The sequence below is a fragment of the Gymnogyps californianus genome, unplaced genomic scaffold, assembly GCF_018139145.2.
Source record: "Gymnogyps californianus isolate 813 unplaced genomic scaffold, ASM1813914v2 HiC_scaffold_46, whole genome shotgun sequence".
NCBI classification, from domain to species: Eukaryota; Metazoa; Chordata; class Aves; order Accipitriformes; family Cathartidae; genus Gymnogyps; species Gymnogyps californianus.
In genome coordinates this window covers 18,306-31,487 of record NW_026114356.1, presented here as the reverse complement: position 1 = coordinate 31,487, position 13,182 = coordinate 18,306, and the positions used below count along the sequence as shown (strand labels likewise).

At 43.3% G+C, this 13,182-nt stretch overlaps 1 protein-coding gene across 1 annotated transcript in view; it reads left to right on the top strand.

Moving 5' to 3' along the window:
* LOC127028869 (spindlin-Z) overlaps positions 1-13,182 on the top strand; it is a 33,302-nt gene that overhangs the window by 6,195 nt on the left and 13,925 nt on the right. The window contains exon 2 of the mRNA XM_050914525.1: positions 4,705-4,753. Within this exon, the coding sequence (XP_050770482.1) occupies positions 4,705-4,753 (49 nt within the window). The remainder of the gene's footprint in view (positions 1-4,704; positions 4,754-13,182) is intronic.

Genomic DNA, 13,182 nt, shown 5'->3' with positions numbered 1-13,182 from the left:
TGCAGCTTCCTGAGGAGGGGAAGTGGAGAGGGAGGTGCTGATCTCTTCTCCCTGGTATCCAGTGACAGGATGCGTGGGAATGGTTCAAAGCTGCGCCAGGGGAGGTTTAGACTTGACATTAGGAAGCATTTCTTTACCGAGAGGGTGGTCAAACACTGGAACAGGCTTCCTAGAGAGGTGGTCGATGCCCCAAGCCTGTCAGTGTTCAAGAGGCATTTGGACAATGCCCTTGATAACATGCTTTAACCTTTGGTCAGCCCTGAAGTGGTCAGGCAGTTGGACTAGATGATCGTTGTAGGTCCCTTCCAACTGAAAAAATACTCTATTCTATACTGCCTTTTTGTGCTATCTCTGGACTTTAGTGTAAGCACCTATTAGGGAAATAGTCTTTCACATGCTTCTCTTATACAGATAGGAATATGTACAACTTATTGATGCAATTTTGAGGGTAAGAACACTGTTTAGAGTATAGTCTTCAAGTGTAAAACCAATTTCCTGAGGTATAAAAACTGCATTTGCTTGATATTTTTAATATCTGTAATTATCTTGGCTAGTATTTAAAAGCATTACTTTATTTTAGATGCTTTTTATAATGAATGGGAGGAAAAGCAGTTTGAGACGGCTCTGGTATGCTACTGCCATTTTACCCGGACATCATCTTAGTGTGGTGGAAAATTATTAATATTTAAGATTTGAGAGGTCTGGCTAAGAAGTTTATCCTAACAAAAGGAAAATTCCTTTCATCTAAAAGCTAGCAGTCTGTGATTGTTTCCGACCCCTACTTCTGAGCTAAGATAATACTGGATGTGCCACTCCTAGAGGCTCCACCAAGAGCCATCTCTCCATAGTGTCAATTGTGGCAGTTAACAAGGTACTTGAGGAGTCCATCCCTCCCAGGCATGGGTACTTGGCCTTATTAACATATAAGTGATTGTCTGGAGTCCATTCTTCCCAGGAATGCACACCTGGCTTTTTTAACATTAGAATGATTTTCCTCACCTCTTTCCTTTCTTTGAAACAGTATATAAGTGAGGTCTCTGCAACCGCTTGTCAGAGAACATGGGAGCAGAGGGGGAAATGCTGCCCGAATGTTCTCTCACTATGATCATAGTTAATAAAGCTTCTGTCTGACCTGTCTTAAGTTGTACTTGTGTTATTACACACTTGGAGTCCTGATATTCTCTGACATTAGTTTCCTGTGACTGAAAGGGGATCAGGCAGGGAGATTTGGTGTATTGTATGTTTGACTACTCCACTAATGCAAGTGCTAAATCAAGCTTTGTTACATGTGGTTGAACTGTGTAAGCACTTTGTTTCTGATGCTTTATCATTGGACTTGTCTTGATTTCAAAATCCTCACTAATGATTGCAAGGTTTATTGGTGTACTGCTTTAGTAGTAATGAAAATGCTTTCCAGAGTGAGAAATAAAGTATTACTGTTGACATCTTAAACATTCCCCCCTCCCCTCCTTTGAAGTTTAGATACAATTCCAAACATCTGGATGCTATTGAACTTGGACCATACAAGTAGTTTGTAGAGTTCTTGTGTTTTTTTCATTTACATTGGAAAAGCTGTATTGCTGAGGTAATTTGCCTGAATAAAGATAGATTCAGGCAGGCAGATTCATTGGGTAATTTTGGTTTTGGCCTTACTCTGTAAGGATAAAACTAAAAGATGTTAAACATAAGGATTCCATGTTATTCCATCTCCCTATTTATAGCTGCTATAGGGGAGAGAAATATTCACTGTTCAGCGAACTCCTGTTACAATTTCAGAGGATGTGAAGTGCTACACAGTTTAAGCTGAGATGTGTTTTAAAGGAGTTTGCATTTCCTTGAGACATTAATGTATTCAGACAATACAAAATACAAATGTGTATTATGGCCAATAGGCTTGTAGTCAGTACTAGGATGATTTTGTCAAAATCGTAGAATGGTTGGGATTGGAAGGGACCTTTAAAGATCATCTAGTTCCAACCCCCCCTACTGTGGGCAGGGACATCTTTCACTAGATCAGGTTGCTCAAAGCCCCGTCCAACTTGACCTTGAATAATTCCAGTGATGGTACATCCACAACTTCTCTGGGCAACCTGCTCCAGTGTCTCACCACCCTCGTCGTAAAGAATTTCTTCCTTATATCCAATCTAAATCTACCCTCTTTCAGTTTAAAACCATTACCCCTTGGTCCTATCACTACAGGCCCTGGTAGAAAATCTCTCTCCATCTTTCATATAAGCCCCCTTTATATATTGAAAGGCCACAGTAAGGTCTCCCTGGAGCCTTCTCCAGGCTGGACAACCCCAACTCCCTCAGCCTTTCCTCACAGGAGAGGTGTTCCAGTCCTCTGATCATTTTTGTGGCCCTCCTCTGGACCCACTCCAACAGATCCATGTCTTTCTTGTGCTGGGATCTTTATGTACCTTGTTATCATCTCTTCTTTTAAGTAGGCTATATTCACATTATTAATCTAAATGCCATAACTTTGTATTAAACTGGGCACTGCCTTAAGCTGCCAACACAAGAAACTGAGCAATACTCAGTTTGCTTAGTTGGCTTTTGTTTAGAGCTAGGTACATGAACAAGCAAGTTCTTGAAATCAGTCAGGAACTGTCAAACTCATTTTCACCTGACAGCAAAAAAGGGTAGTCTCCTCTCAAACTCTTAGTTCAGTGTTGTTGTAAATATTTGTTAGTTTAGTACATGTCATTTCATGCATGGAGATTGTGTATGGATAGCCGAGAAATTTTGGACGTAAGTGAATTTGAGAGAAAAGACATCTGACTGTAGAGCTTGAGTCCTATCAAAAATAAGAGGTGCCTAAGGTGAGCAGTTACTGAACAGGGCAAACACTCATTCTGAGTAGCATGCATAGCTTCTCCTTTGTGGTTTTTGCAGCTTCTGTAATAGATCTTCCTTCTGTGTACCTGTAGAGTTCCTTTTGTTTTGGAAGGCTAAATGCGTTGCACTGTATAATAAGATTCAGAGTCTCTGAGCAGAGGACAGAAAACAAGTTTTGTGCTGAACCACCCGGCTGAATATGTGGGTGTTTTTTCTGTAGCATTTTAACTACTTGAGCTGATTTAGTTAAATCTTACTTTGTCTCATCAATCAGTAATGGAAAACATGAAATCTGTGTGTTCATGTTCTTTTACTTTGTGAGAACGGATTTCTTTTTTTTAAGAAGTATGTTTTTAAACTTTTTTCCTCATATAACTAAGGGGTGGCTAATGATATGATGAGAATGCTTGTTTAGTGGTTGCAGTCAAGTCCCAAAGTCTTGGGTTTCTATTCAGACTTTTTGTGATATCTTTTATTTTAATTTCTAGTTGATAGTTCTTATAAACTCGTTCAAAGGGAAGTTCTATTTACTTGGTCTTTTAATAGTCAAAAATTGCAAATAGGATCTTTACTGTAGCTATTCACATGGAGGGCCTCATTTTTGAAAACTTAATTCTAGCTGTTGTTAAAACTGGAGATTCGTCTTTCCATGGATTCAGTACAAGCTTGAGTGTTGGAAACAAGATGTATGTAGTCTTATTTTAATTCTGCCATTTCTGTCACTTGATATATGTCCTCTTTATTTCTCCATCTGAAAATCCAAAGATTAAAATATTTATGAAAACTTTTAAGGTTAATTGCACTTTCAGTGTGTAACTCTTGTGTGACACTACTGCTATTATGAAAATTAATTTTCAAAATACATATGCCAAAGCTATGCTTGGAACATGCACATAATGTTAAAGTTGAAGAATTTTTTTGGATCTGTAGAGAAACCTCAGTTAAGTATTTCTCTGTAGGTGTGGATTTAAACATCCATAGATGAAATTCTAAACATGTTTCTACAGATACATGAGGGTTTTTTTTATTGATAACATACATGTGTTCAACACTGTCTGACTGGGTTCTTTTAGATATTCCATATGTAGAGGATTTAATGTTTAATAGCAACTTTAGTTTTTTGAAGTTATTTGACATTACATGGGACTTTGATTTAGCAGAATGATACAGCAATTTACTTAAATCACAGTACAAGTACAAGTTATATTTAGCAGAGCATAGCAGTTGCAATATACAGTCGAATCACAATACAAATGTGATTCTCATTGCTGGTCTCCATCACGATGCTGGGCATCCCCAGTCGTTGAGAAGGAATATGTGGGTTGAAACTGGCTCAAGCCTGTCACTCTCTTCAAAGTTCTTTCTGTTAGTTGTACAGTTTTTATACTGTATATGCTATATTGAGTCTTTATACTCGGGTTTGGCTCTGTACTGAGTTTTTATACTCAGTTTGGCTGAGCCATGTATACACCCACCCATTCTGGCCACACTAACTCAGGAAGATATGTATTTACTGCTTATTATTATTATTATCAACTCAAGGGCAGTTACACAGCCATTTGATTCCCTCAACTGTTGCAGCCATTTATCTAGAACAAAGACTACCTCTCATCTCCTTTGTGTTAAGTTCAGCTTTTTGTAACAGTTGTCATCAGTCACTCCCTACTTCTTCACTTGGCTTAGTGAGTACATAGTCCTTGCCTGTTTCCTCAGAGCCTCCTTCCATTGTAGGAGCTCATTGATCAATCACAACATGAAGTGTTTAAATTTTTTTACTTGAAAAAGATAACTTTTCTGTAAGATACCTTTTTGACATTGTGTATAAATACATTTTATTGTTCAATAATCCCATCATTTATATTGTAGGTCATGCAGGAGTCTCTGCGAGCATGATGAAGAAAAGAACTTCCCACAAGTAAGTTTCTAATATCTTTCCTAAAGTATAGTTTTCAGTAACTGGAAGTACCGTTCTAGAAATGTGTCTGTATTGTTCCAGTCATTTTGCTCTTGAAAATCATGTGGAGTAGTATTCAGAAAGTGTATGTGTGTAGAGTCAGACTTTAATTCTTTTGGGAGGACAGTGGGAAAGAATGCACCATTGATAGAGTTCTAAACATGATTTTGAATGTTACTCTCAGAGAAATTATCCTGTCAATACAATTCTGTAATTTACTCTATAATTCAGAGACAAGAGGTTGCAAGCTGGAAATTGGGCACATGTACTCTAGGATTCATTACAGCTTTAGTTTTTGAAAAGGATTTTTCACCTTTTTTTAAAAAATAAAGAACATACTTAAGTACTTCTATAAAGTGGCTGCTATTTGTGTGAAGGATACTTGCTTATCCTATACATTCATGGCATGTATTATTCTCTCTACTACATTTTGAAATAGTAGCAGCTAAATGCTGCTATGAGTAAATGTGAGAAGATAGAGGTAATAGCTTAGACATGATTGACCTTAGTGTCTAACAGCTAGATGTTGCATTTGGCTGCATCTCTGGTGGGTGAACTCTAAAATAAGCTGAGGAAAGGTGAAATTTATTAAAATGCTACTAGTTATATTTTGAGTATGAAGTCCTATAGTGGTGATATACAACATGCATCAATCCAAAGCAATTTGTCTGGCAGAAATATCTTCTGTGATTAACATTTGAATTAGTATTAACTGTTTCCCAGACACAACACCTGATATAAAACTACTCTAATTCCTTCCACCAACTCTTCACTATTCAGTCTTGTCTATCTCCTTACAAGGCAAAGATAAACATTTATTTGTCTAGAGACAGGTAGAGTTAAAATTTAATTTCTCTTGTTCTTTTTCAACCGCTCAGAGAAAGGAGTGTATGATGGGAAGACTATCAGAGGTGGGTTGCCTTTTGTACTTGAGGGTGGCTAGATTTGTCTTTATTGTTGTGTTGATATACACTTATTTAAATACCTAAATAGGTTGTATATTTTTTAGCATAAAGGCTTTTATGGGGCATATTAAGTCATGATCCTAAGTCACATGATTTTGAGGCATTTAACTTAAGTGCCCAACTGAGTTTTATGTTAATTTAGCCTAGTTTAATTGTTTAAGAATTGTTTGGTAAAGGTTTTATTTTGTACCAAACCAAGATGACTTTGTGTGCTGCTCACTGACTTCTCTGAGAATGACAGAGACTAGTATAGAGTTGTTTTTATTTGATATTCATTGCTTACGTTTTTGAAATGAACAGTAAGTAGTGCTGTAGACATGTTTATAGTAAACAAGTGGGATATGAATCACTATGCTCATACTACTGTGAGCTGTTACAGCAGACCATGAATTAGTAATGCATACTTTGTCACTGATTTAGTTATGATGACTTTTACATTCCTCGTTTAAAGAAAAAGAGGAACAAGTCTACTGGCACTTGAAGGCCATAGGGGAGATTCTAAACTAGGTTCAGAAGTTCATGGGGGAGGGAAGAGCCAACAGGATGGAACAGGGCATGGTCCAGTAACTGAGGAAGTGATAAAATGAGCTGTGTGGATTAGTCTTCTGAATTCTTAACTAAAATGGTAGTTAACCATTGACCCTTTTGGAAGGGGGTCCCATGGTTATAGGTCAGCTGCAAAAGGGCAGTTCTTCTGAGCGCTCTGTCAGTGTCAATGTGTAGTGATGATCTCTGTGAATATGAAGCTGACCCTATTTGTGTCAGATCAGTCAGCAGTCTCTTGGCTCTCATCCTTTCCACCCTTGGTGTGTAAGGAAAGAGTGCACAAAATAGTTAAGTATTTTATGCTCTCCAGATTTATCATAGTTGGCAGTTCAAGGACTTTGAGGTGGAGGTTGTATCTGCAGTTTAACTACCACTGTACTTATCCCTTGTGAATTTCTGATCACACTTTAAACTAACTTGTTGTGGTGGGTTATACTTGGCTATGGGCCAAACTCCCACCCACCCGCTCACTCCCCCTCCTCAGTGGGGCAGGGGGAGAAAATAGGATGAGAAAGCTCATGGGTCAAGATAAAGGCAGGGAGATTGCTTACCAGTTAGTCACAGGCAAAACAGGCTTGACTTGGGGAAAAATAATTTATTGCCAATTAAAATAGATTCAGATGGTAAGAAACAGGAAGACAAACATTAAAACAACACCTTTCCTCCCCCCTTTCTCATGCTCAACTTCACTCCTTCGCTCCAGACTCCTCTACCACCCACCACCCCCAGGGTGGTGCAGGGGAAATCGGGGAAGGGAGTTTACAGTCCGTACATAACGGTTGCTCTCTGCCGCTCCTCTCTTGTACTTACTTTCCCCCGCTCTGGCGTGGGTTCTCTACAGGCCACAGTTCCTGTCAGGAAAATCTGTTCCAGCATGGGCTCTTCCAGGGGAGACAGTCCTGTCAGGAAAACTCTGCTCTGGCGTGGGTTCTCCATGGGCCACAGTTCCTTCAGGAAATATCTAACTGCTCCAGCATGGGTCCTACACAGGCTGCAGTGTGGATATCTGCTCTAGCACCATGGAATACCTCCTTTTCTGAACTTGGTGTTCCCTCTGCTGTTTCTCACACTTTTTTTTTTTTCACTTTTTTTTTTCCCCTCCTCCTCTGCCTGTCCAGTGGTTTTTTTGCCCTTTCTTAAATATATTTTCACAAAGGCACCACCAACTTCACTGATTGGCTCAACTTTGGCCTGCAGTGGGGCCATTGCCGAGCCAGCTGGAACCAGCTGTGTCTGGCACAGGGCAGCACCTGACTTCTCATAGAGGCCACCCCTGCAGGTGTCGTTGTGTGTGTGTGTGTGTATGTGTGTCTGCTACCAAAACCTTGCAACATATACCCAATACACTTGTAATCCTTAATAAAGAAAATTAATTTCACAACTGAATGATGGCTTTTGAAGGAGTACAGAAAGTACTTTAAAACTTCTGTCTTTGGTAATGTCCCTCATAGTCTGAATATTGAGGAAAAATAGTTTATAACAATTCTCTGATCATTCAATCTCCTGTTAGTGACAGTCTGTAGTAAGATCAAAATTCTAATTTGGGCCCTATTTTTAATAACTTTTCTGCATGGCACCATGAAATATAGAAATTGTACTGACCATTGCTACTCTGCTTCATTTGTACTATTTTCTAAATTTCTTTGAACTTTCCATGATCTGGCTCTGCTAATAAAACTTTTTCATGTAACAAGATTTTACTTATCAGCTTAATACCTTCAAGATAAATACTCAGTCGCTGAGGCAAGCAGCTCCGGTGCTGGCACGATCCGCAGCGGAGCACTCTAGTGCAGTGCACAGAGGGGTTTCCTGAACTGGGGGAACCTCGGGGGAGTGGAGAGACCCGCCAGGAGTCCGCAGCTCCCACGACAGCGGCTGACAAGACCTGGGTGGGGCCAGGAGCAATGGCGGCCAAGGCCCTCCCCCCCCCCCCCCCCCCCCCGTATAAAAGAAGCCCCTAGGGAGCGCTAGCGACCAGGGCAGGCAAACAGGGCGTGGTGCATCAGCAAGGGCATGGCGCGGCAGTTTGCAAGGAAGGGCATGCAGGAAGGGCACTGTAGCTCTGCCAGGTCGACCAGGGAGCAATGGTATCCACCCGGCAGAAGGCTATGTCCTCTCTAAACTCTGCACCTGCCGCGACTGACGCAGCTTCCCAGACAGAGCTCCGATGGGAACACGCTGCTACCCAGGTGTCAGGCTGCAGGGTGTGCCCTACTCTTATGCCAGTACCAGATGGCAGTAGTGAGCACACCTGTGGGAGGGGCGCCCAGGTAGAGGAACTCTTCAGCTTAGTGACAGAGCTCTGGGAGGAGATGAGTAGGTCGAGGAGTATCAGGGAGTCTGAGAGAGAGACAGACAGACTACTGGAATCGCACCCTACATTCCCTGGGACAGGTCTCAGGCAGACAGGACACATGATACGGAAGATTCCCTATCCTCTCTCCACCTGACTGAATGTGGTGACTTAAGGGATAGGGGGCAATAGTGACAAGTTCCTGCCTAGTGCAGCAGGTGCGTCTCCTCCATGGCTACCCCACCTTCCCAGGTGCCCTTGTACAATAGGTATGAGGCTCTGCAAGTAGAACCGAACAATGACGAGGACGATGGTCCATCTAGGTTGGTGTCACCAAGGTTAAGTCGGCCTATGCCCTGCGTCAAAACCGCTTCCATAAAGAAAAAAAGACAAATCATTGTCATAGGAGACTCTCTCCTGAGGGGAACAGAAGGCCCAATATGCAGACCGGACCCACTTCTTAGGGAAGTCTGCTGCCTCCCTGGGGCCCGGGTTAAAGATGTGAAGAGAAAACTTCCTACCCTGGTACGGCCTTCGGATTATTATCCATTATTGCTTTTTCAGGTAGGCAGCGATGAAGTTGCAACAAGAAGTCCGAGGGCAATCAAGAGAGACTTCAGGGCCTTGGGACGACTGGTTAAGGGATCAGGAGCACAAGTAGTGTTCTCCTCTGTCCTTCCAGTTGCAGGGAATGATGAGGGAAGAAACGGGAAGAGCCAGCAGATCAATAACTGACTCCGAGACTGGTGTCACCAGCAAATTTCTGGGTTTTTGGATCATGGGTTGGTCTACACAACACCAGGCCTGCTGGTGACAGACGGGGTACACCTGTCTCAAAGGGGGAAAAGGATCTTTGCACAGGAGTTAGCAGGGCTCGTTGAAAGATCTTTAAACTAGATTTGAAGGGGGAAGGGGATAAAACCAGGCTCGCTAGAGATAAGCCTGGTGGCAGCACGCCAATGTTTGAGGGACGGTGTGCTAACGAGGTCCTTTGGTCTGCCATCTCACTGGAGGTAGGGGATGGAGATCCACATGGCAGCAAAGACACAAGGGTTATTGATGTGTTGGAAACCACGGAAGCGCCTGAGAATGGTCACATAGGAATTAGGGCTTTTCCCCCAAAAAGGTGGCAGGATCAATAGCCCAACTGAAGTGCATCTACACCAATGCACGCAGCATAGGCAACACACAGGAGGAGTTGGAAGCCATTGTGCAGCTGGAAAACTATGATATAGTTGCAATCACGGAAACATGGTGGGATGACTCGCACAACTGGAGTGCTGCAATGGATGGCTATAAGCTCTTCAGAAGGGATAGGCAAGGAAGGAGAGGCAGTGGGGTAGCCCTGTATGTTAGGGAGTGTTTTGACTGTCTAGAGCTTGACGATGGTGATGAAAGGGTTGAGTGTTTATGGGTAAGAACCAGGGGAAAGGCCAACAAGGCAGATATCATGGTGGGAGTCTGTTATAGACCACCCAACCAGGATGAAGAGGCAGATGAAATATTCTATAAGCAGCTGGGAGAAGTCTCACGATCGCTAGCCCTTGTTCTCGTGGGGGACTTCAACTTACCAGATGTCTGCTGGAAATACAATACAGCGGAGAGGAAACAGTCTAGGAGGTTCCTGGGGTGTGTGGAAGATGATAACTTCCTGACACAGTTGGTGAGTGAGCCATCTAGGGAAGGGGCCCTGCTGGACCTGTTGTTTGCAAACAGAGAAGGACTTGTGGGTGATGTGATGGTTGGAGGCCGTCTTGGGCATAGCGATCATGAAATGATAGAGTTTTTGATTCTCGGAGAAGTAAGGAGAGGGGTTAGCAGAACTGCTACCTTGGACTTCCAGAGGGCAGACTTTGGCCTGTTTAGGGGCCTGGTTGACAGAGTCCCTTGGGAGGCAGTCCTGAAGGGCAAAGGAGTCCAGGAAGGCTGGACATTCTTCAAGAAGGAAAACTTTAATGGCGCAGGAGCAGGCTGTCTCCATGTGCCAAAAGAAGAGCCGGCAGGGAAGAAGACTGGCCTGGCTGAACAGAGAGCTTTGGCTGGAACTCAGGGAAAAAAAAAAGAGAGTTTATGACCTTTGGAAGAAGGGGCAGGCAACTCAGGAGGACTACAAGGATGTCATGAGGTTATGCAGGGAGAAAATTAGAAGGGCCAAAGCCCAGCTAAAACTTAATCTGGCTACTGCCGTAAAAGACAATAAAAAATGTTTCTATAAATACATTAGCAACAAAAGGAGGGCTAAGGAGAATCTCCATCCTTTATTGGATGCGGGGGGGAAACATAGTGACAAAGGCTGAGGAAAAGGCTGAGGTACTTAATGCCTTCTTTGCCTCAGTCTTTAATAGTAAGACCAGTCGTTCTCTGGGTACCCAGCCCCGTGAGCTGAAAGACAGGGACGGGAAGCAGAACGAAGCCCCCATAATACAAGGGGAAATGGTTAGCAACCTGCTACACCGCTTAGACACACACAAGTCTATGGGGCCAGATGGGATCCACCCAAGGGTACTGAGGGAGCTGGCGGAAGTGCTCACCAAGCCACTTTCCATCATTTATCAGCAGTCCTGGCTCACCGGGGAGGTCCCAGTTGACTGGAGGTTAGCCAATGTGATGCCCATCTACAAGAAGGGCCGGAAGGAGGATCCGGGGAGCTACAGGCCTGTGAGTCTGTCCTCGGTGCCGGGGAAGGTTATGGAGCAGATCGTCTTGCGTGCCATCACACGGCATGTATGGGACAACCAGGTGATCAGGCCCAGTCAGCATGGGTTGATGAAAGGCAGGTCCTGCTTGACTAACCTGATCTCCTTCTATGACAAGGTGACCTGCTTAGTGGACGAGGGAAAGGCTGTGGGTGTTGTCTACCCGGACTTTAGTAAAGCCTTTGACAGCATTTCCCACAGCATTCTCCTGGAGAAACTGGCTGCTCATGGCTTGGATGGGTGTACTCTTCTCTGGGTAAAAAACTGGCTGGATGGCCGGGCCCAAAGAGTTGTGGTGAATGGCATTAAATCCAGTTGGTGGCCGGTCACAAGTGGTGTTCCCCAGGGCTCAGTATTGGGGCCAGTTTTGTTTAATATCTTTATCAATGATCTGGATGAGGGGATCGAGTGCACCCTCAGGAAGTTTGCAGATGACACCAAGTTGGGCAGGAGTGTTGATCTGCTTGAGGGTAGGAAGGCTCTACAGAGGGATCTGGACAGGCTGGATCGATGGGCCGAGGCCAATTGTATGAGGTTCAACAAGGCTAGGTGCCGGGTCCTGCACTTGGGTCACAACAACCCCATGCAACGCTACAGGCTTGGGGAAGAGTGGCTGGAAAGCTGCCCAGCGGAAAAGGACCTGGGGGTGTTGGTCGACAGCCGGCTGAACATGAGCCGGCAGTGTGCCCAGGTGGCCAAGAAGGCCAAGAGCATCCTGGCTTGTATCAGAAATAGTGTGGCCAGCAGGACTAGGGAAGTGATTGTCCCCCTGTACTCGGCACTGGTGAGGCCGCACCTCGAATGCTGTGTTCAGTTTTGGGCCCCTCACTACAAGAAAGACATTGAGGTGCTGGAGAGTGTCCAAAGAAGGGCAACGAAGCTGGTGAAGGGTCTAGAGAGCAAGTCCTATGAGGAGCGGCTGAGGGAGCTGGGGTTGTTTAGCCTGGAGAAAAGGAGGCTGAGGGGAGACCTTATCACTCTCTACAACTACCTGAAAGGAGGTTGTGGCGAGGTGGGTGTCGGTCTCTTCTCCCAAGTACCAAGTGATACGATGAGAGGAAACGGCCTCAAGTTGTGCCAGGGGAGGTTTAGATTGGATATTCGGAAAAATTTCTTCACTGAAAGGGTTATCAAGCATTGGAACAGGCTGCCCAGGGAAGTGGTTGAGTCACCATCCCTGGAGGTATTTAAAAGACATGTAGACGTGGCACTTAGGGACATGGTTTAGTGGTGGACTTGGCAGTGTTAGGTTTATGGTTGGACTCGATGATCTTAAGGGTCCTTTCCAACCTAAATTATTCTATGATTACAATAGTAAAGCTTTTACTTTTAAGTAGCACATTTGGGAAATGCCAGTAAAACGTCTACCAGTATCGACTGTTTTTGGTGAATGGTAGGTGTTTAATAAATAGGAAGATGCCGTGAATCAATTTCTCACATTATTAGCAGGAAGGAAAACTTATTTGGTTGTCTTGTGCCATATATGAATTAAATAGCAATGCATCTCTTGGGTTGATCTAAAAAGGAATAAAGTTGCTTTGTGTTTTTGGTCAGCTACCCTTCTTCAAATCAGAAACATTGCTGACTTTAACTTTATGGAAGCTGTAGTATAAGAAACATGCAAATTATAGGTGCACACTGAGAGGTAGTTTTCATTAGGAAGGTTAGTTTCTTCTACCTACAAGAATAATCTACAGCTGAACTTCTTGCATGGTCTCCTGGGGAGTTCTGATAAACCATACTTGGCATGTCCTTGGATTAGTTTTCATTCGAATTCCATTAGTGATTTGAAAGATAAAATATAGCTATGCTTACAAAATTTGAAAGAAGCATTTTGGGCTGCATACTTCTTCAAAAATAATTGGAAAGTACAGAAAGATAGTAAACAGA